We start from the raw sequence: 24518 nt of genomic DNA, 5'->3' as shown, positions 1-24518 counted from the left end.
GGAAAAAAATGAAGATATCAGGATTACTTGTGCTGAAATAGCCAAATACAACAAATGGAAAGGTCCTCGAATCTACCACTATACTGCAAGGGGGAAAAACATGCCAGTGTTTAAAAACTCAGTAATTCACGGGGAAAGCTTATATATTGGTGTATATGTACCTTAATTCATAACTGCTAAGAAATTATGAATCCTTTAGCCACATATCCAACTTACCGACACAGGAGGTTTCATATCATTTATTGTAAAGCACAAAACAGGCATTTTAAAAGTGAAAGTATACATTGAAAAAGTACATTTATATCACAAAGCATTGACCACATAATAGTTGCAAATACATTTGCTGGAATGTGTACATCTACACTAGGTACTAAAAACAAACCAATTTTCATTTCTACACAGAAATATTAACCTCCTATCAGTAGTGATAGATATTTTGTACATTTTCAAAAAAAAAAAAAAAAAACACTACTTTAAACCAAAAACAAAATTAAGATCTTCATCAAGTCGTCTGCATCCATATATTTAACAAAGGTTTTTTTCCCTCACACAATGAAGCAAATACTGTATTGTCCACTTCTTATTATTGGCCCTGTGCAGAAGAGATACATAAGAAATACACAAAAAGTTAAAGAAAATCCTTTAAATGGAGCTAATTCAGGAGTGAATCCTTTAAGAAAGAAAAACTGGTTAATATAAATGATGGTGGCTTCTTGCATGATTTGCAAATCCCTGGGGGGAAGAAAATTTATTTTTAAAATCAAAGATATTGCAGAAATATTCAGCACTCAGATGCCAGAAAGCATTACAAAAAACAAACAAAAAACCCAAACAACACACCACAATATTTCATTTTTAGTTATACTTTGCCAGATGAAAATTTAAAAAGTAAACATATTCCCAAACAGACAAACAGTAAACATGCAGGAGACACAACTAGAGTAAAAAACCAACAGATTAGCAAGTGTATTATACCTGAGGTGCCGGCGGGTGCTGTGGCATTCCCTGTGGACTTGTCTGGGCATAGTAGGCAGCCTGCTGTCTATAGTACTCAGCCCAGGCTGCACTGTAATCTGGCTGGCCACCAGGGGGAGCGCCAGCAGGCGCAGGGACAGCTTGACCTTTGAGAAAAAACAGAACTTTGTTGCTGTAACCACAGTTAAATGCCCAAAAAAATCTCATGTCTAATAAAAACAATTTACTCCTCCCAGCCTTTGATAATCTTGTGTCTGCCCTGGTTGACCTAACCCCTGCCCCCAACAGTATTTTATCCACTCAAAAGTACAGGCTATAAAGCCGGGGATTTAGCTCAGTGGTGTAAGTGCCTGCCTGGTAAGTATGGGCTCACGAGCAGAGTAGTACAGGCTATGACAAAAGCAGAGGATCAAAACTGTTGTTTACCCGCAATATCGTTTGTGTTACAAAACTACTCTGAACTTAAAGTTCTTTTTGCCTTATTAGATTATAATTTGAGTTCTAGAGTATTACTATTGACGAAAGGAAAACTGTGGCAAAGTCCACTGCTTTAAAGAAAATACTGAGGCAACTCAGTTGCAGAACTGGTGAAGCCTTACTGTTCTAATGACTCTCAAAAGTATTTCAAGCAGTCTGTGAACTTTCAGGTGGTGGCCCGCAGTGAGGAACAGAAGGTAAAGATGGGAGCAAACCCTTTATGTACTACTGGTCTTACATTGCAAGCCCTCAATAGAGAACCACAGCTGGACCTCTGGGAAAAGCAAGCAAGCAAACAAACAAAAATCAAAAGGTGCTGAGTAAAGGCTCAATGTGTTTTAAGGTACACCATTTTTTTTTTTTTTTTTTTTTTTTGTCTTTTTGAGATAAGGTCTCACTATGCAGTTCAGGCTGGCCTTGAGCTCACTTTGTAGCCCAGGCTGGTCTCGAACACCAAACGATCCTCCTGCCTCAGCATCCTGAGTGCTGTGATTACAGGCGTGAGCCACCACGCCCAGCTCTAAGTATAACACCATTCTACTAGACATAAAGAATGAACAAAGACAATGAAATACAACTCAGCTTTCATGAGGTCCTTTTTTAGGCAAGGCGATTTTCCTAAATTGTGAGACAATTCAGAGACACCACCACCAAATATGATGAAGAAACACTACACGAGCTCTGAATTAAAACAAATGGACCTTTATACAAATAACTACGTAAGACATTTCCCTAACAAGAACCAATATTTAAACCCATCTCTGTTGTTACTGAGTTACTCAGAGCAAATTGCCTGCAACTTACTTTGTAGTGGGGTTCATTGTACCACATAAAGACTTCTGGCAAATTTTTAAAAAATGCTTAAGTGGCTGGGTGTGATGATGGTGCACGCATTCATGAATCCCAGCACTCAAGAGGCTGAGTTAGGAGGATTACTGTGAGTTTGAGGCTAGCTTGGGTTACAAAGACCAACTTAGACTGCATAGTGAAACCGTCTCAACAATAAACACACACACACAAAGTGAAGTGGAATGTTTGGTTTTTTAGTCCTCCTTTTTTTTAGTGCTGGGGATTGACTCACAATCTTGCACTTGTCAGGCAGCATTTGTGTCACTAAACTAAATCCCAAGCCTCTATTCTTCCAATTTTTGGAGATATTTAAATCAAAAAAGAGAGAGAGAGAGAGAGAGCAGAAAACACTTTTAAAAAATGCTTTTTATTTAGTTGCTTTACATGAATGCCTGACTCTATGACCTAATTAAACACAAAAAACTGGAATATATACATACTGGAAGCTATGTCTGTTTACTGCCAACAAGACAACTTTATAATTTTAGAAAGCAGCTTACCACTGTTAACTTTCAAAATTTTTATTTATTTATTTATTTACTTATTTATTTATTTATTTTATCAGTACTAGGGATCCAACTCATGACTGCCTGCTTGCAAGGCAGGTGCTTATGCCGGTGAGCTAAATCCCCAGCCCAACTTTCAAAATTTTAAAATAGGAACATCATAGAATAAAATTTCATATAATAAAGTAAGGTTGGGAACTTAGTTCAGTGCTGTGGCCTGACTGGCAAATGCAAGATCCTGAGCTCCTGGTACCATAAATAAAATTAATATACTACCAAAAAATCTCTTGTATTTTTCTTCCAAAAATAACTATCCTCAATAGAAGGGAGTTTAACATTTTGATCTTACGGACAGATACAATTCAAGCAAATCTAAAACAAATTCCAATGGGTAGAAAACCAGAACACCCAATAGCAACAGCAACAGACCACAAAGAGGTCCTCACAAACTGCACGTACTACTTAAAAAAGAACAATCCCCACTTTGAGAAGAATAGAAGGAACTGAACCTCACTTGAAGATGCACCTATTTTAGAGGCAAAATAAGGATAGGATGGCACATAAAACTCATCAGGCTCAATGTTCCCTAAAATACACATGCACCCCACATTCAAATGTGCCCATTGAAAACCAAAGTCAACACTGTATCTCCAAGGAAAAAACATGTTAATTAGTAGCCAATATATGCCATTTCAATCTTAAGATATTAACAAATGGTGCTGGGAAATTGGCTGTATGTTTAAGACTGAAACTAGATTGCTCTCACCCTGTGTGAAAATTACATCAAAATGAACCAAAGATCTAGATAGAAGAATCACTTCCCCACAAAGGCAAACAAACTGAATAAAAGTGTTTCCCCTAAAGTACAAATGGGCAAGGATTGTGTGAAAACTATTCAACACCTTTAACCATTAGGGAAATGTAAATCAAAACTACTTTCAGGAACATTATTCAGCTATAAAAAAGGAAAAAATGTTATTTATCAGAAAAAAGATGGAACTAAAGACCATTATGCTAAGTGAAATAAGCCAGTCAGAAAATTACATTTTCTCTTATGAGAAAACAGAGACATTCTAAGGAAACCAGAAGGTAAGACTTCAAGAAATAAGAGGTGGCAGGAAGAGAGAAGTATAACGGAATTTAAAATAATCTGGATATTATTAAATGAAATCAACTGAAAAAATATTTTAAAAATTACAGAAACTACCTCGAGATTCCATCTCACCCTAATCAAAATGGTTATCAACAAGAATACAAAAATGAATACTGTTCATGCCAGCGGGGTTCCTACACTGCCGGTTGTAAACTAGTAAAACACTATGGAAATCAGGATGCAGATTACTTAAAAAAACTAAAGCCAGGCCGGTTACAGCGGAACGGTGCACACCTATAAGCTCGGTACTTGGGAGGCAGTCAGGAGGACTGCCATGAGTTCCTGAGTCTAACTGGGACTACACAGCAAGACCTTGTCTTGAAAAACTAAACTGAACTGAACCAAATCAAACCAACCCAACTCAACAACAAACTTCCCAAACAAATAAACAACCCCCAAATCTAAAGCTAGAAATACCCCTCAATACAGCTATACCATTCCTAAGTATATTCTCAAAAAAATTTAAGACAGTATACTATTGTGATACCTAAACACTCATTTTTGCAACAGTATGAATCACAATAGCTAAGCTGTGTGAAGAACTTATATTGTGTCAACAGATAAATGGATAGAGAAAATGTGGTGTACGTTTACAAAAGGAATATGGCCAAAAAAGGGAAACCATGTCACCTGCAGGAAAATAGATGGACCTGAACACCATCATGTTAAGTCAAACAACTCAGGTGCAGCCAAACACCACATTTTTCTTACATGTGACATAAAGTGAGTGAAGAGCAGAAGAGGTTAATAATCAAAATGGCATGTATAAGCATCATTTTCCCACCAGGAGCCTCACTATTCTGCATGACTAACATGCACTAATTAGAGAAAATCACCTATGCTTCCACACTCACTCACTTTACCAATTCTAACTGCTAATGTGGTTCAACTTCCCTACTTGAAAGCAGAGATGCCAACCTGCCTAGTCCACCCACACATCGGCTCTCGACCTCTTCCCTCCCTGCTCCTCTCAGGCATTTATAGATCTCACTGTCATCCTTCTCTAGTTGGTGATCCGTCTTTCTTTTTCCTGGGGTGTGGTGGAGGAAATGTTGAATCTAAGACTCTGTATGGAGCTATACCCCAGGCCTTTTTAAAATTTCAAAATATAATTTTGCTAAGTTTCCCAGGGTGGCACTGAACCTGTGATTTCCTGCTTTGGCCTCCTGAGTAGCTGGTATTACAAGGCATGTGTCCCTATACCTGGGCAGTTACTGTTTTTATGCCAGAATAGAGGCCACACTTCAGTAGAAAATTATCCACTATTTACATACATCTTACCATTTGGACAATTTTACTTTAATTTCACCCAAAAGATAAAAGACCTGCCCTGGAGTTCACTAGAGGCATTCTATTACAACTGCACTGACTTGAATGTATTATTATGTTCAATTCTCTCCACACACCTGTATCTCTTCTACAAACCTTTATTTTTCTCTACTTTACCAGAGGTCAAGGACCCCAAGTCCTTATCAATGCTGAGTACTTCCCTGAAGTCAAACCTTTCTCAAAATGTCTTCACTTACCGTGCTCGGCATAGGAACTATCTCTTTGACACTTTGTTTTCTTGCAGGTCTCTACCGGAAAAGTCCTAACATCTACTTCCTGAAAGCTGTAATTTCTTATAAGGCTTCAAATTTCCTTAACTATTTAGAATCTGTAAGAGGGGTATGGTGGTAAATGCCTGTCATCCCAACACTCAGGATGCTGAGGCAGGAAAATCACAAGTTTGACTTGGGTATGTGGTGAGTTCAAGGCCAGCCTGGAATCTGGACTACATAGTAGTGAGACCCTGTCTCATGAAAGACCAGACCAGACCAGATCAAACCAAACCAAACCTAGAAAATGAAGAATTAATTCAATAGAGGCTTAAACAAGTGCAAATCTATAGCCTACTAATGGAATTTTCTGTTATTAATAGGAAAAACTGATATTAAGATACAAAAGCTCTGACAGTGAAACTTTACATACACTGGTAAGCTGTGTGTAAAAAGTAGATAATGCCCACAATGAATGGACAATTAAGAAATGGCTTTGGAAATAAAGATCCTTAATCTCCTTAATTTTATTACTCCTATTTATCCTTCCATTTAAGACACCTGAAAAATGAACTGTATTATTTTTATATTTTAAGGTTTCTTTTTTGTAGTATCCAAAAAAGAGACAAATAACATACCTAGGAAGGAATTACATTAGTTAAGCAAATCACAGTACACAACTTTTATAGGAAAAAAAATTGTGTAGCTATCACGCTATGAAAAATTGTTCACCAAACGCTAAGTACATTACCCTCTGTAAGATTTATACATAAGAGAAAATTGTCCAGTCAGTCCACTTTGCTCATAAAACTAACAGACGGATCACTGTGGTTCTATGGACATACAGAGCAGGACAGACAGTGGAGGACAATCTTCAGTTAAACATACTTATTTCCATACTATGTTTTCCAAAAAGGATCTAACAAGACATTAAGCAAGTACTTTTAGAGAGTAGCTGGCACGGAAAATAGCTGCAAAGAAAAAGGCAAGTGAAAATATTTACCTTGGATAAAAATTAAAACTTAACAAGCCCACTCATTTTGGGCCATAGAAAATGTGAAAGAGCTAACCAAAAAATTAAGTCATGGTGTAAAGGAATAGAAGGCTTCAATAAGACATAAAAGCCAAATTATTGAGTAATGCCACAATAATTACCTGAGTTAATCAGTAAGTCTCTGTTTTTACCCATTTATTAACAATATAGAAACATATTTGGCATATATTACATATTGTGAAAATACAAGTTGGAGTTAATGAATTTTAACTTCAATACAATTCTAAAAATGGTCATGCTATTGTTAACATTCAGGTAGCTGCAGGTTCTGACCACTGTGTTGCAAAGCTATGGCTTTGGGGGAATGGGTGGGGTTTTTTTTGGTACCAGGGATTGAACTCACAACCTTGCACTTACCAGGTAGACGCTTGTGCTGTTGAGCTAAATCCCTGGCAAGGGTTATCATTTTTGATAGCATCCTTGTTCAAAAGCATCACAGTCCAGACAGTGAATTACAAATAGCCTAAGTATATTGTATTTTTACCTCCCAGGACAGGTATTTTTATTTGCCATAAAAGATTTTTTTTTCTCCCTAAAAATACTATTTTGAGATTAAAGTTAAAACATTTTAGAAAAATAGCCACTATAGGTAAGCCTGAGAAAAACTAGGTTATAAAAGGAATGATTATTCTGTTTTATTAGGAATAAAATAGTGCATGACTTTTCAAGAATGCCATTCTTTTTTTTTTTTTTTTTTTTGTCTTTTTTGTTTTTACCGGTACAGGGGATCAAACTCACGACTGCCTGCTTGCAAGGCAGGTACTTATGCCACTGAGCTAAATCCCCAGCCCCCAAGAATGCCATTCTAATAAGACTTTTTTCTTTAAATAGAAATCAACTTTTTGGATTCATGCACCTCGGGGGAAAAAAAAAAATCAACTTCGTAGAAATTTTTTTATCACAAAAGATATTTATACACATATACAAAAAAAAATTATCATCCTTCTGCAAACTTTTCTTTTAGTTCAAACTGAGAAACATTCCTCAGAGAAAAAAAAAATCCCAGTAAAATTTACACTTAGAATCTCAAGTTGACTATCTTACAACAAAATTCTACCTTTTTCTATGCCAGGTAAGTATCTGCTCAGAATATCAAGTTACATATAGTCCTTTGAGAATATAAATTTGGAAGATAGGCTTGGGACTCAAGACTGAAAGGTAAAATTCTGGTTCTACCACTTGGTAGTTATGCGACCCATTTTTCAATCCACGAGTGAACTGTAAGTGAATATGTAGCTCTTTCCACACAGGAATCTATAGTAACATACCTGCAAACTGCTTAACAACTGTAACCTCCAGCAGGGCAAGATTCCTAGCTGTTATGCCCTAATTACATTCTCAGTATCTACCACTATGCCAAGCATGCAATGTGCTCTATAAATGTTAATACATTTTTTTTTTGTTTAGCTGTCGTACTTTACATAGCCCAAAATGTGTGGGTATATTGAGTTCTAATTTTTATTCAAGGTAGGTATCTAAGGGCTCTCCTAGGTGACTGATTTCCCTTTTTCATATACAACATTCAAATTTATTAACTGTAACTGTAGATTACTTACTTTTCTGGCAGCAAAAATGATACCACATAGAACCAACGAATTTATTAACTGTAATTGTAGATCACTTCTTTCTTTTTTGGCACCAAGACCACCACCACACAGAACCAATTTTTGTTGTGTTCTAAAATGTAAACTTATATGCCATTTAGGTTAGTAATACAGCAACTGTTCCTGTACAGGAGTACAGAAACAGTGAATTGTCATATAGGCCAGTGGGGAAAATTTCTAGTTTCAATTAACTGACGAATGTACTTCTTTGTTATATAAAACCAAAAATTTAAGAATTATTATTTGTAATGGTCTTGGTTATGTATGAAAGTCTACTAATTTTAGAAAGAAATCTCATTCACTTGTCCTCAAATAAAAGTTAAATTGATGTCACTGACCATCATAAAACCACAGTGCAATTATATTTTTATCAAAATCTCTAAACCCTTTTTTGGGCTGTTTTTTGATATTGGGAATTGAACTCAGACCTTGAGCTTGCTAGGCAGGTGCTCTGTCTCTAAGTTATATCCCTGGCCCAAAATTTCTAAACTCTTAATGTTTATTTCCTAACTGCTTCAATTATTTTTAAATGGATAAACATACACATATGCATATACACAGAAAACATATACAACATACCCATTTTCTTGTAGTATTCTTCCCAAGCCTTGGTATAATCAACCTGTCCAGCTGGAGCTGGATTCTGTTGATCTCCTTGTTTAAGAAAAACAAAACAAGATTAAAATTTTTAAGGCACTATGGGGCCTTCTGCTTCTTGACTACGAAACACACAGTGGGCTTCCATGAGCCGTAAGTGGGAGGCAAGCACTGTATGCTAGTGATGTACCTGCTGGCACACAAGATAGGCAGTAGGGGTACAGAAGCCATGAAAAGTGAACATGGGTTACAATGAGTGTAAATCAAAGTCAAATGAGGAAACACATGAAAATACCAGGTCTCTCACTACTTATAAGTAAAAAAACAAAAAGTGAATTTATTTTTCTATTTTTTAAGTATCCTTTTGTGGTGCAATGTGCATGCTAGGCAAGCACTTTATCACTGAGCCAAATTCCCATCACAAAGAACTTTAAGTGCTAGAATGGAATTGCATGAACATACGATTTTAAAATATACATAAATTATATATATTTCCATACAGATGTGGGCATTGAAATGTTTTTATGTGTGTGAGTATTCACGTAGTAGTATGTATCAATAAATTAAGAGTTGCAAACTATTGCATTGCAGCTGTGATGAACATATTTAATTTGGTTTTTTAAAAAACTATCCTCATTAAAAGTTAAGTCAAGAGCCAGGCACGTGGCTGTAGGATTCTGGGAGCCTGATCCAGGAGGACTGCAGGTTCAAGTTCAGTCAGGGTTACTTGGTGACCTGGAGGGATACTGCCTCAAAAACAAAAACACACCAGGCTGGGAATGCAGCTCAGCATAAAGGCCCTAGGTTCAATTCCCAGTACCACAAATAACAACACAGTAAAACAAACAAAAAAAAGTAACAACAGAGGCTGGGGATTTAGCTCAGTGGCATAAGCGCCTGCCTTAAGCACACAGTCGTGAGTTCGATCCCTGGTACCAAAAAAAATGACATCTGAAAGTTCTTAATGTGTCAGACAATAAGGAATTGCTTAAAGAATAACAGGCATTTCAAAAGGATACAGGAGTCACATTCAAGACATTCTCAACTGGTCAAATCTAGAACAATCTGATTATTAAAATAATAAAAAACAAAACAAAAACAAAAACAAAATAAAAAAAACCCCACAGGACTTCATACTGATATAAAGAACTAAATAGGATGAAAAGGAAAGCTTTCCCTTCTATAAAATATCTACTAATAAATGTACATGAGGGCAATAGTGAATTATTACAACTGTGGTTTAATGAGGCAGGAGTTATATTAATGAAGGCTAAATCTGACAGGTACAAAAGCTGGATGAAGAACAGGATAGTACTATTAGCTCAGTCTTAATGTTCCAGAAAACACTACTTTCAGAGAAAAATGGTGATATATGTATAGTATAAAAACCTAGTAAGCGCCTGCCTTGTAAGCAGACAGTTGTGAGTTGGATCCCCGGTACCGATAAAAAGGAAAAAGACAAAAAACAAAAACAAACAAACAAACAAAACAAAAAACAAAACAGTACCTTTTGGGGCTGGGGATTTAGCTCAGCGGCATAAGCACCTGCCTTGCAAGCAGCCAGTCGTGAGTTCAATCCCTGGTACCAATAAAAATGAAAAAGACAAAAAAACCTAGGAGAACAGGGGCTGGAGATTTAGCTCAGTGGCATAAGCGCCTGCCTTGCAAGCGCCTAGTCGTGAGTTTGATCCCTGGTACCGATAAAAAGGAAAAAGACAAAAAAACAAAAACAAAACAAAACCAAACCAACCTAGGAGAACCAATATAATGAAGTCATCAAGGTTACTATTTACAGGGGTGGAATAGTTAAACATTTTTTAACAGCTGATGTATACACTAAGAGCATATCATCATTTCCGAGTTTTTCCTGCCAAGTAAGCACTACTGCATGATCTTAAAAAAACATTAAACAGGCCAACCACAGTGATGCAAACCTGTAATCCCAGCTACCAGGGAGACTGAGGCAGAAAGATCACTTGAGGCCAAGATCACTAGTTTGAAAAAAGTCTAGGCAACAATGTGAGACCCTGTCTCAAAGAAAAGGTTGAAGAGTCCTAGGTTGATAATCTAACAAAAGATCTATGTGCTTTATAGTACTGATATGTTATAAAGCACATTCCAGATTGGAATAAACTGATATAAACAACCTGACAACTAAATATGGTACACCAAATGGGATCCTGAATCAAGGGAAAGAGTACTTTGATCACTGGTGAATTCAAAGTTGTGTACAAGGACAGTAAAGATACAGCAGTGTTGATGAACACATGTGCACAGCTATACAAGACGTAATTTTTTGCAAAAATACAAAAGCATATTTAAGGGTAGTATGGCACTATGCCTACAGTTTAGCTTTGGAAGTAATGATAATGGTATGGACATATGTATGACTGGGTGTTAGTGTGAGCGGGGGTAAAACATTAACAGTCAGACCAACTGGATCTTCCTGGTAATATTATCACCATTTGTCTATTTATTGATTGATTTTTTTTACAATTTATTATTTTTTAACTGCATATTGGGGATCAAACCAGGGCCTCCAGCATTCTAGTACTCTGCTATTAAGCTAAATCCCAAGCCCTATTCTTACAACTTCTACAAAGTTAGAAAATCATTTCAGTGTTTTATTTACAAAAGGGTGGTTACTAAAATTTGTTACTGTCAGAAATTTTAGGCATTATACAGTGATGTCCTTTCTATATAATCCTAAACCCAAACTCAGGTTTTTGAATAAAAAATAAAAATTTCAGTTACCATAGTTACCTTGTCCATTCGTTTGGGTTGCAGTTGGTGCGCCTGTAGGAGCTGCAGGTGGTGGCTGTGCTTGTTGTTGATAATAGTGAGCATAATAAGCAGCCCAAGCTGCTGAATTTGGATCTGTTCCTGCCTTAGCTAAAATAAACACAAATCAATGCTTGCATCTGAAGCCTATAATGTCACACACACACACACACACACCCCTTTCTGGCAAACATAAAGAACCAGAAATCAGTCATTAAACAATAAACAGTAAATGAAAACTTTAAATTTTTCTAACAATTTGTTATGAATGGCTTTTATTAATATAGAAAACTGAGTTCCAGGCAGGGACTTTCCTAGGTAACCAAACTAGTGAGCAGAAGTAGGAGAGAACGGAAGGTCTTTTGGCTCGCAATCTAGTACTTTGACTGAAACCATTCCAGGGCACTATTTTCTTTAATGTGACTTAAAGGGACTAATCTGTGCAAGAAATAATTTCAGAACTACGAATTCTGTCCTGTCTTTAAGAGTCTAGAAATAGTAGAAAAAGAAACAAGTATCAGCTGTATCTCATTCTATTACAAGTTAGTCATCCTTCATTTTAGTTGTTCTAGTCTTAATGTCACCACCACACTTGAAATGCATTTATTTTGTAGACTTCAAGATGGTCAAACCTTAAGTGCAGCATTATCATTCAGTATCTTTAATGACCTGGGCCTCCTGGCTTTATCTTTTCTAGTCCAGCCTCATCTCTCCCTCCTGTCAGTATCTTCCCATTACTTAAATTTCAGTCTCAACAAACTGCTTGCACTTTCCAGAAGTCTAAGGCTGGGCCTTTGGTCATGTTCAGGTTCCTCTGCACTTGGCACATCTTCATTCAGCCCTCAGAAATCAACTGGTTGTCAGTCTGAGACTTCTTGATCAGAAAGTGTTTTATTATTGATTGTCCTTTATAATAGAAATGTTAAACAGTAATAAAAGCATTATCTTTATTAATTTATACCCCCAAAAGAATGTAATTTCTTCAGCACCAGAGTGTACATGTGATCTGCTTAGAGATTAGTACAGTTTAAAAAATGGGAGTGGGGGAGGGGAGAAACATTTCTAGAAAAACACAATTACAATTAAAGGTGATCTTAATTACCCTGCAAACCTTTCCATTGTTTGATACACTGCTTTTCTACGCTGGATATTTACAAAAATTAGCAGTATCATCTGTATGTTAATAAACAAATTAATTTACTGGATATAAATCTGTATAGAGAAATTAAGATACAAGACTGGAAAAGGGGCCCTTGCGCACTGGGGATTGAACCCAGCAACCACTGAAGTCCTCCTCCAGCCCATTTTGTTATTTAATTTTGAGACACTCACTAAATTGCCCAGGTTGGCTTTGTACCTACAAGAAACAGGCAATCTGGGGCTGGGGATTTAGCTCAGTGGCATAAGTGCCTGCCTTGCAAGCAGGTAGTTGTGAGTTCGATCCCTGGTACCAATGAAAAGGAAAAAGACAAAAAAAAAAAAAAAAGATAGAAACTGGCAATCTGGGATTACAGATGCTAGTCACTGTAACTGGCAACTAGAACTTTAGGAAGCAATACTTATACTCTTCATGTCTTAAACGGTACAAGAAATTAGTTATATACAGTATGTATGTACAGAGAACTTTTTACTCCACACAGTATCCATTCACTTATTACCAATTATAGAGGAAATAGGCCCAGAAGGACTTAAAAACTTCCTTGACCTTTCTTCATTGAATTATAGGACTGGGAGTAATCTAGGTCTGTTTAAGGCCTAAATTTTCAACCACTGTCTAAACTGAACATAATTTTTTCACAGACAGATCCCAGAGACTTAGTAACCCAGCACTGCTCATACTTACAATCCAGGGGCATCTCAGTTACCCAATACAAATTCTCACAATTCCAATTTCAATTCAGAAAATAATTAAACATATTTTAGAGTTTCAGCATGCAGTTATTACACATGAACTAATTTAAAGCTGCCCTCACATTCCACTGTTCAAACATGCCACTCCAATTAACTTATAAGAGAGAAACAAAGCCTTTTCATCCTTCAAATAGACTTTTAAACTGTTACAAAGTATTTGATGCTTCTGTACCCTATACGCCACTGTCACAGTACCACTTACACTGGAAATGCATTCCTTTGCTATGAAATATGAACTCATAAATGCATACCCAGGTGTTAATAGAATTTATGCTGTTTCTTTAATGAATGGACACTGATTATCTGGTGACAGTCCTCTTGGTCATCACACAGAGCACACTTTCTATGAAAGTGAATTACTTTAAAAATAAGACCATATTTTTAACCAAATTCAACAAAACCAATTTCATGTAAATCAATTACTTTGATTAGTCTTTAAAAAACTATATGAAGACAGTACTCCATAACTCAGAATAGCCTCTTTGAATGACTCCAGGGAAAGAGGACTCAAAAGGTAGACAGGTAGAATGAGGAATCACTTATAAGTCAGCTGGTTTCAAAGAATGCCTTTTTAACAAAGACAGGGAAAACAACTACAGGGTCTGAGAAGACAGCAAAATGTTATTTTATATATTAAAATTCCAATTTCAATACAGAAAATAATAACATATAGAGTTCCAGCATGCAATTATTACATATGAACTAATTTAATGCATGAAGTTTTTTTAAATTAAGAGTACTAGAATGGACAGTTTATATCTTACTCAAAAACTTAGAGGAATTAAATCCCAAGTATTTGACACTGTTATGACATTTAAGACATTTTATAAATAAACTATTCTTCCATGGATAATGTCACCATTAACATGTTATTCATTTGCAAGCACTGGTACCTAAAACCTGAGACACTGTACTTTTGTAGCTTTTGGCTCTTTGCTGTATCAATTTTAAAGTACAGAAAACTAGAAAACACTTTTGTAAAAGCAAAGTTCACGTCTACGTAACAGTATGGAAGCAGTGCCCAAAACCATTGAAAGAGTAAGTAATATAGATAATGTACCAAAAAACGTAGACTCAACAAGAAGAAATTTAAGAATGTAAAGCAGTGGCAGATAAATAGAACACATGAATGTTAAATTGCTTTACCTGGATCAGGAGGAGCCTGCTGCTGCCAGTGTGGATACGCATTTCCCCAGCCCTGGGGAGCATATGGGGCTGGAGGACCACTGCAGGGGAGAAATCAATATTAAAGAAGATTATTTACCTCAAGCTAGGTAGCATCTTTGCTGAAAACTCCAGAAACCAAAACCTAGAACTTACTGAGGAGCTGGGCCAGGTGGTCCTGGATTATAAGGCGCAGGATTGTATGGTCCCATTGGAGCTCCAGGCCCTGGAGGCCCAGGAGGCCCATGAGGGCCTGGGACACCATGAGGCCCATGGGGTACAGGTGGTCCTAAAGGATTTACTGGACCCTGCAAAAAAGCAAGATAACACACACATAAAAATCACAAAAAGTCTTGTTCAAATAATTCAAAGGCCATTTTATCCTCTTACAGTCATTAAGTAATGAAGTTTAGATTTTTCTCATTCATATGAAACAAATTAAGACATGTAAAATTAAACAATTGAAACAAAAATTGATATATTTTAGTTTCTGTTTTATTCTGACAGTAGTACATTTCTCTTTATAAATTTTAAAATTTTTATGTTTAGCATTTCTTTATCACCTTAATCATGGGAGCTTATCAGGCAATCAAGGTCCTGTTCACTAGCTCCTCTCTCTTCATCCACTATGTCTCTTACAGACAGAAAACCATTTTGAAGAGATTTCCCCTACACTGTAAACTGTCTAGATGATACTTCATCTGTAATGTAACAATTAGTTCTCTCACACACTACAGTCTGCCTCACAAGCTTTCTATATCTTTCTCTGGAACTCCATTTAGATCAACAATTTAAATTACTATTCTTTTTATCATATTTTTTTTTCTTTTCCCTTTTTATCGGTACCAGGAATCGAACTCACGACTGCCTGCTTGCAAGACATAAACATAAGCATATGGGGCTGGAGGACCACTGCAGGGGAGAAATCAATATTAAATATTTTGATTAATATTAAATCAATAAAAACCAATATTTGGACCATATGTTTATGGTCCAAATAATTCTCTAAAATTAGCTTATGAAGCTGAGCTAAATCCCAGCCCCCTATCATAGTTTTCTAAGCAACACAAAAACTTTTTATGACTGATATATTAACAGGACATTTTGTATTCTTATGATGTTTCATTATCATTAACATTTAGCGGACTCTTTTGGTAAAACAACCTGCAAAGACCATTGAGACATTCTGGACAAAATGAATAAAAACTATTTGTCAACTTTCTCACTATAAAATAAGGAAGCTAAGCTTCAACACCTTTCAGACTCCTTTTATTAACTGGTTTTGTTAAATTTTTAATTGCTGTCATCTCTCACTTTTTACTACTCATAACACATTCTTTTCATACAGGTAAAGAATAGAAACATTTTCTATTTTTTAAAAGTGGAATACACATGTAAACAACATTCATTTAATCTCAACTCTATAAAGCAGTTTTCTTCACTTTATAGGAGAAAACTGTGCACAGAAGAAAATAACTTCTCCAAGGCCACACAGTCAGAATGACCCACAGCCAGATTAAGAACAAGGGTTCTAATTAAGAAAAAATGCTAACTGGAACAAAAAGACATAAAAATGGTAATATAAATGGAGGACCGTGTTGTTTCAATGCATGTATTTGCTGTATAATAGATAAACAGATTAGTTTATGGTCCAAATAATTCTCTAAAACAACTTGCTGTTTCTCCATGTATCCAACAAAAACTCTTCTCCATCCCTCCTAGGCTAATAAGAAACTATAATGTTCTATTTATTCCTTTTTCTGCTTTGGCTACTATCCTCTGGAATTACTGAGTTTATGTTTTTTGAACAATTATACTTGGCAATAACACGAACTTAAGTATTTTTGTCTTTCCACATAGACAGACTCCTAAAACTTATTTTGCATCCACTTGTACGTGGGAAACATGAAAAAAACTCAAAAACTTCTCTACTTATTATTAGTAATTTAAAATGTTCATTCCCTTACGGCCTGTGTTAATTTTTCATGGTATATCTACCAGGAAAACACAATTTGCCTCATTTATAAATAAGCATGGTCAAGGCTTTATAGACTATTCTGTCTTACCATAAAGAAAATGTTCCAAAACTGACTGCATAAGAATCACCTGATTCATATTTATAAAATTAGATGCTAGGCTCCACTTCAGGTGCTCTGAATCAGAAATGCTTATGCATACCACTTGAAGGGATAGGAAACATCTAATCTGTATTTTAAAATCCTGAGCCTGTCCAAAAAGAATTTATGAATTTCTACTGTAGAATGGGGAATGTGTTTGATCTTTATTTTTTATCTGAACAGGGATGAGTACAATTAAGATCTGAAAATACACTGATTTTTAATTCTTTCAACTATCTTCCACAATCCTCTACTTAACCCTAACATATCTGCAGCCAATGAAACCATCTCTCACACCCAAATATAAGTTAGTTCTCAACATCTCTAACTCCCTATTTCATCAGGTTATTTTTATTGCTAGACATCTTTCCAGTGATGTACTTATTTATTATGTCTAAAATCTATAACTTCTGACTAGAAATGTCTATGGTGTATCTGAGCTATAACCTTAAGAGGGCCTGTTATAAATTAAGATATTTAAAGCCTACTCACACCAATCTTTTCTTCTATGAGTTGCCGAGCATAGTCTATTTGCTGGGGAGTGCCACGAATTGTAAATAACTTCATGTTAGGATCTGCATTAGGTGGAGGATTTCTCTGAAGCTCTATTCTGGCACCAGATTGTTGGCTTATGCTTTTTATGGTCTCACCTCCTGAATGGGGGGGGGGCAGGAATCGAGATAGTCATTTCTTCAAAAGTTCAAATGATGTTAAGAGGTACTGTTCAAAAGAAAATGGTCATAATAAATCAGTCATTAAAAATAATTTTTTTGGAGGCCAGGTTTAGCTCAGCGATGTGTTAAATGCCTGCTTGGCAAACTTGAGGTTTGATCCTTGGAACCAAACCAAAAAAAAATTTTTTTCTTGGCCAGCATTCTGATAATATTCTAATTACAATTTTGAATATTCAAACCAAATTACACAAAGCAGGTCATATTTCTTTTAAGATACATTAAAGATTACTTAATATTATACACAGCTCAATATGGACAACTTACCAAAATACTTAAAATTCTTTTTACAAGCAATATAAAAAAATGAATGATAAACATGCAAAAATTTCAGATGTGATTTAGGAAAAAGCAAATCAACAGTTCAGCTGCAGGGTCACACACCTATAACCCCAGCACTCAGGAAGCTGAACCTGGAGAAGCACAAGTTAGAGCCCAGCCTGGGCAAACTAGTGACCAAGTAAGAACCTGTCTCAAAATAGTTTAATAGCTAGACCTAATAGTTTAATAATACAAAGATCCTGAGTTCAATCCTCATTAATACACACCTACAAAAGAGACACATATCAAAGAAACTTACATTTTTTTAAGTTGAAAACTTCTTGTGACTATTAATTCCTGTTTCCCTTTCTCAAGGATCCAATGATATTCAAATCTCACTCTTCGACTTGATTTTAGTTTTTATGTATCAGATATTTAAGAGCTTTCTCTTACCTACTCACTATCACTTCTTTATAACACCAACAGAAACAGTGTCCAGAAAAATTTAGTATGTACAACATTAACAGCTTAAAATACAAGTCAGGTGTGGTGCTGCACACTTGTCATCCCAGCAGTCAGAAAACAGAGGCAGGACTGTTGCAAGTTCTAGACCACCCTGGGCTACACAGTGAGTTCGAGGCAAGATCCTGTCTTAAAACAAAACACTTTCCCACAAAAAAGTTTAAAATACATTGCCTTTTCCTATTATTAATCCAGTCTTCCCAGTTGGTACAATGAAATTAAACTCCTGTAGTCCACCCGGTGGTCCCATGTTCCAGTTGCCTTGACCTCTACCTCTTCCTCGACCACCAGGTCCAGGTCCACCAGGATTACCAGCCTAAGGAGGGAACAGATAAATTGGCATAGAAATAAACACTTTTTTTCCATTATAAAATTAACGTCTATCTACTCTTGGGAGGTTGAAGCAGGAGAATCACTGCTCAACTTTGAGGTAGGTGTGGGCTATACAGTGAGTTCAATACCAGCCCAAACTATTCTGTAGCAATACATTGCTTCAAAAATAAATAAATACAGCATTTTTCTCAACTTTTCATAATCTTAAATTAGAAATTTAGAGAAAACTTCAGAGAATAGTTGATGAAAACAATGAGCAAATAATATCCATTTCTTTTTGAGACTAGGCTTCACAATGCAGCCAGCCTCAAACTCAGTGATCCTCCTACCTCAGTCTCCAAAGTGCCAGAATTACAGGCCTGTGCCACCATGCTCAGTGAAACATTAAAAAAAAAAAAAAGCCACAGTCAATCTGGATAGGGCAGATACATAGCAATTCTTAATGTTCTGTCTACCTTTCTACTGACTAATAACAACATTTGACAGACTAATGTAAAAATGTAAGAAGGCACTTTTGGACTTAAAGGAAAACACTTTTCAAATGGAGGGAAGTGTTGTATCAAACCTGAACACTTCGAAGAAGGTCTGTGATAATTTCTGCAGCATGCTGACATCGATCTGGAGGTCCAGTTATTTGAGCTATTCTATCAGGTGTTGTACCATCATCTTTAAAACAAAGAAACAAACTGAATTAACTTAAACAGTAAGTCTACCTCTATGAAATGCTTACAAGATTAAATGTATGCACTGACCTGGCTTAAACTGAATTCGAACACCAGCATCATTTTGTATTTTTTTAATCATCTCTCCATTTCTTCCTATTACAATGCCAACAGCAAATCTTGGAATGGGGACCTTATACAAATAAGACTAAATGTTAAAAAAGCTTTGTTCCAAAAATTAATTATCACATCTTATAAGTATCTACAATGCTCTTTATTCAAACAGAAAAACATGACACAAAGTTTTCCAAAACAGAAAGAAAAAAAAGTTAAGGCTCTCTCCTTCCAAAAAGGAGTAACATGATCACATTTTACTGATTCGCACATAGTCATCTGGTTGGGGTTTTTACTTACATCTATCCCTTCATTGCCTCCTATTCTTGACCCATACTCATTTCGAACTTCTCTGAAACCACCTTGATCACGAATTAACTCTAACACCATTTCCTTGGCTTGCTGAAGTAGAAAAAGTCAATTTAGAAAGCATGCCTCAAAACTTCTGTAATTACCCATGCATGACTTCCCAAACACATCCAACCCTTTTATGAAGGATAAAGTGAAGTTTACTTGAACTTTGTATGGGTCGCCTGTAATCCTAAGAGGTTTGTCAGCACCAGTGTTCTGAGGCCCATCTTGAATCATAACCATTTTAACTCCGGCCCGTTCCTGTTAAAATTATAAAAGCCACGTATTAAAAAGAAAACAGGAAAACTGGCTTAAAAATAATTTAAAATTACTATATAGCATAATACCTGCAGTTGTTTAATAGTCTCTCCCCCCTTTCCAATAACCAATCCTGCCTTGCTAGCTGGAATCATGATTTCTTGAACTGCATTTCCAGGTCCATCACCGTGATGAAAGCCAGGGGCTGGTCTGCCCTTTTCAACAATCTGGTCCAGTAGCCGTTTTGCTGACCTTTTAACAATATTCAAATAATAAAGTTTAACATATCTAAGCTTAAACAGAAAAATATTACGCAATACATTTTCTAGGCATACAATATTTTTTGGAGACAGGATCTCATTATGTGGTGCAGGCTGGCCTTGAACCCATGGTAACCCTCCTGCCTCAGCCTCCCGAGTGCAGGAACAAGTGTGTGCCATCACACCTGGCATAGTTTTTTTTTCTTTAACAAAAGCCTAAACTTTTCTAAGAAGGAATACTCTTAATTTTTATTTCACAGTAAAGTTGATTCCACCAATAAGTGAATGATTTGTTTATTTTTCTTTGATGCTGGGGTCTCAACCCAACGCCTCAAGCAAGCGAAACATGTTCTCTTCACTGAGCTACACCTGCAGGCCCTGTTCCTGTTTTTAAGCTACCACTTTTCTCACTCATAGTAAGCCTAAATGCATCAAGTAAGTAAAAATGACATGCTGTAACAAATGTTATAAAGAAAAAGCTAAGACGATGTATGTATGAGCAAGTGAAAAAAACGCCATAGATTTAACAGGCTTTAGTGAAAACCATGTGAGCTAGGAACAGAAGGAAGTGACTCAAGGTATGGGGGGGGGGGAGGGACGGGACGGACATTGCAGTGGAAAAAAAAAAAAAGCACACGCAAAGTACTTAAAGGAGGAGCATGCAGGGTATGCTGAAAACACAAGACAGACCAAATGGGGGAAGAGCATTGTGAGCTGAGAAAACGGTGCTAAAAACTAACTTGACACATACTGGGGGATTTAAAATAACAAGGTGGTAAGAACTGATTTATGTTTTAACACATATGTTTGTCACATTATAGGAAGAAGGAACTATATTGAGACAAGTGTAAAAAAGAATGAAGACACAGTACAATAAAACAGACAAATGCTATAAATTTAATATAGAAAGTGGCAAGACTAGGAATAGATTTTGAGGAAACTGTAGAAGAAAAATGGTTAAGAACTGTTTATGGATAAATAATGCACAAGAGAAAAAGTGTCTGCAACCTTGAAAACAAGAAATTTTTATGGACTGATCAGAATAAAAGCCTGACTGGAATGAGTTCAAGAGAAAGTGAGATCATGTGGCAAGTACAGCCACTTTTAAAAGACATTTTGTTAGATATGTAAGTAGAATGTGAGATTCAAAGATGGTTTGATATGATGGAGAGATTATCAAACATTCCTATATACTACTAGAAGTTACCTATAGAAGAAGGAAAAATTAGAATACAATAGAAAAATTAATTGCAGGAATGTCCTACTGGAGTAGAAGGGCTGCCTTTAGGCACACAAACACAGGAAATCAATATATCTAAGTTTCATGAGTAAAGAGAATAAATGAAACAATGTTTTAGTGGTGAAGAAGGTAGAACAGTTTCTTATGTTTTGCTTCTATGTTTTAGGTAAATAAAGAAAGAAATGGTCAAATGTTAAAGATTTAGAAACTGGAAGATGATAATTTATATTTCATAGTTCAGACGAAGGCATAAACATTGAAACGCTGAAAATTTTTCAGTCATGGGGATAAGAGCACAATGATATGGAAACATTAATAAAAAATGAAGTTCAGAGTATTCACATTATTACTACTAAGTAAACTTTTTTTTTTTTTTAGTACCAGAGATCCAACTCACGATCTCTCACTTGCCAGGCAGGCACTTACACCGCTGAGCTAAATTCCCAGCCCTATTACTACTAAGTAAATTTTTAAGATTTTCATACTTACTGGACAGATTCAGGTGTTCCAGTTAACATACAAGACCTTTCTGGAAGGCCACCACTGTCTACAAAAAAAAGGAAGAAAATTTAACAATTAGCATCACGATCATTTGCAGTTCATGAATATGCATTCATCAAAGTGAATTCTATTCACTTTGAAAATATCAAGATAATAAAGTTACCAGGAGCTATCTGTATTTTGCATCCAGATTCCTGTTGAATACGAGAGATCTGTTCACCTCCTCTGCCAATTACTAGTCGAACAAAACAAAAACAAAAACATTTGCTGAAAGATTATGAATTATTACTTTGATTACATTTTCAAAACTTTCAAAAAAAGTTACTTACTAAAGCCAACCATTCCATCTGGAACTTTGTATTCTTCTGTCATCACAGATCTGCTAAGAAATAACAGAAACTAACGTTTTCCTTCTAATGAAGTTAATTTGTATATAACCTAAGAAATGGAAGTCCAATGTCACCTAGCTTAATCTAAGGTAGAAGGCACATATCCATGGCCAAAATATGGCTTTATTAGTTAAGGAGTTAAATTATGAACTTTAAATAAGGCAACACATGTCAAGGGAAGACAAATAGCGCAGCAAACAGACTCATGGCCTAAGCTGCAAAGCAGTGTTTATGGAATGCCATCTTAACGGTTAATTCTACCTGATCCTAGTTCTTCTAAACATGGCTAATTTCATCCATGTTTCCAAATTATAAATGTATCTCACTTACACTAAGTTGGCTGTATGTATACGTACACCTCAAATAAGTCTTGGAAAGTACTTCTGAAAAGAGCTTTTGACTATACCTTTGCTGCTGGTGCATCGGTGGTAACTGTGATCCAAAAGCTATCAAAAATTAAAATAAAAGCGAAAAATTTAGGTTTACTTATACGTTTAATAACACAATCACACCAAGCATTCTAAAATTTCCCTGATGCATAGCCAACATTATTAAGAGATTACAATTTTAGGGGCTGGGGATTTAGCTCAGCGGCATAAGCACCTGCCTTGTAAGCAGGTGGTCGTGAGTTCAATCCCTGGTACCGATAAAAATGAAAAAGACAAAAAAAAAAAAAAAAAAAAAAAAAAAAAAAAGAGAGATTATAATTTTACATAAAACTATTGAAATCATTACTGAGAATAGTAAGGGAGCTACTGAGAGAGCAAATACCTCAGTAATAGCACAGCACAAGACACTTTTCTAAGTGGGAGAAGCACAATTTAGAACTAGAATAAATAAAATGAGTATATATAACTCAGCACTCCATCTTTACATATACCCAGCCATAACTAAAGGTAAAGATTTTCTTTTTTAAAAAAAGAAGAGAAAGGTACACATTTACAAAGAAATTCAGGAAGGTATGGTAGGTAGTACACGCCTATAATCCCAGCACATGGTCAGCAGAGGAAGGAGACTGTTGTAAGTTCTATACACAGAGAGTCTGGGCTACTATCTCAAAAATCAAAATAGGAAGAAAACCTCAACATTAATATTACTTCACTTTTAACATAGCTTAAAATACTTACAGTCATTTTGAGGAGCAACTTTTTTAGCATCCGGTTGATCTGCAAAATTAAGATTCCTTTAATGTTTCTGCCAATAAGCATACAAAGTTTCCCCCACTCAAGCAAGAATATCAACATAAGCATATTAAAATATCTGACAAAATAGTTTATCATTTGAATCAAAATTGCCAAAACTTTCAACCTTGACCGATAATCTAAAGGAAAAACTACATTTTTCCTTCTGTTCCTATTTAAAAGAAGCACGACACTTTGAAGATATTCTTTTTGTATCAAATCACTGACCTTAATGAACATTAATCATTTTAGAATGATACAAGCCAAACTATTAGCTCCATTACTAGCAAAATGTCACAGACAAAAGGCTAATGATGCTTCCATTATGGAACCAAAGACTTATGGGGTGAGGTGTCTATCAATACGTAAAAATCTGATATGTAAAAAGCTGCGTGTAACTGACCATGACCACAAAGCTACACAAAAATAAAAATCACATTATAAGATACTCTCATACACTGCCTTTATTCCTACATAAAATATCTCACTGTATAAAACTTTAGCAGAAAACACTCAAAGCAACTACATGACTACCTTCATCTTAATCCATTACACAGATGAATACAATGCAGAGCTTAGAACAGACAACCTAGAACTGAAGTGCTAAATTCTCCCCCCTTCAAACTTTAATGATTGTTGTGCAAAAATTTAGACACACATCCAAGAGATATATGTGTCCGTAAGAATCCAATGGTTTATTTCACGTTTACATATTGAACACAGGTAATAAATAAAAATTCCTGCCTTTAAAAGGAGAGGGCATTCCCTCCCAGTGTGTTGTACTGCTCGGACTTGTCCAAGAGCCATCTACACATAAAATAAAAAGAATACATTACACACAACATCTGAAGCATCATTAGCTCATTTTTTTTTTTGTATATTAAAGGCCTCACTGTAAATATGAAAGACATTTAAATAAAAGGAAACCAAGTACTCCTGGATAAAAAGCTACAAATACATTCTACAGGCTTGGTCACAATCCTTTTTTT

The 24518-nt window shown here is 35.8% G+C and overlaps 1 protein-coding gene across 29 annotated transcripts in view; it reads right to left on the bottom strand.

Annotated features, from left to right (window-relative positions):
- The window catches only part of Fubp1 (far upstream element binding protein 1), a 33882-nt gene that overhangs the window by 3999 nt on the left and 5365 nt on the right, over positions 1–24518 (bottom strand). For 9 of the 29 annotated variants that reach the window (XR_010050374.1, XR_010050375.1, XR_010050376.1 and 6 more), the window contains 18 exons: positions 24274–24336; positions 23476–23514; positions 22755–22794; positions 22289–22341; positions 22123–22194; positions 21948–22005; positions 20048–20210; positions 19863–19961; positions 19650–19751; positions 19326–19428; positions 19139–19239; positions 18415–18556; positions 17219–17379; positions 14766–14917; positions 14592–14671; positions 11508–11645; positions 8736–8810; positions 976–1121 (listed from right to left, as the gene is read on the bottom strand). Coding sequence is in view for 25 of the 29 variants with exons in the window: in XM_063257880.1 (XP_063113950.1) it covers positions 976–1121; positions 8736–8810; positions 11508–11645; positions 14592–14671; positions 14766–14917; positions 17219–17379; positions 18415–18556; positions 19139–19239; positions 19326–19428; positions 19650–19751; positions 19863–19961; positions 20048–20210; positions 21948–22005; positions 22123–22194; positions 22289–22341; positions 22755–22794; positions 23476–23514; positions 24274–24336 (1787 nt within the window). In the remaining 4 variants the exon portion in view is untranslated. Of the gene's footprint in view, positions 1–223; positions 733–969; positions 1122–8735; positions 8811–11507; positions 11646–14591; positions 14672–14765; positions 14918–17218; positions 17380–18414; positions 18557–19138; positions 19240–19325; positions 19429–19649; positions 19752–19862; positions 19962–20047; positions 20211–21947; positions 22006–22122; positions 22195–22288; positions 22342–22754; positions 22795–23475; positions 23515–24273; positions 24337–24518 lie in introns of those variants that run through there. The other 20 variants (XM_063257883.1, XM_063257910.1, XM_063257952.1 and 17 more) reach the window with 13 other exon arrangements.

Source organism: Cavia porcellus, unplaced genomic scaffold (genome assembly GCF_034190915.1).
Source record: "Cavia porcellus strain 051 isolate PalLab524CR breed Dunkin Hartley unplaced genomic scaffold, mCavPor4.1 scaffold_1, whole genome shotgun sequence".
Classification (NCBI taxonomy): Eukaryota; Metazoa; Chordata; class Mammalia; order Rodentia; family Caviidae; genus Cavia; species Cavia porcellus.
This window is presented reverse-complemented; position numbering and strand designations above follow the sequence as displayed.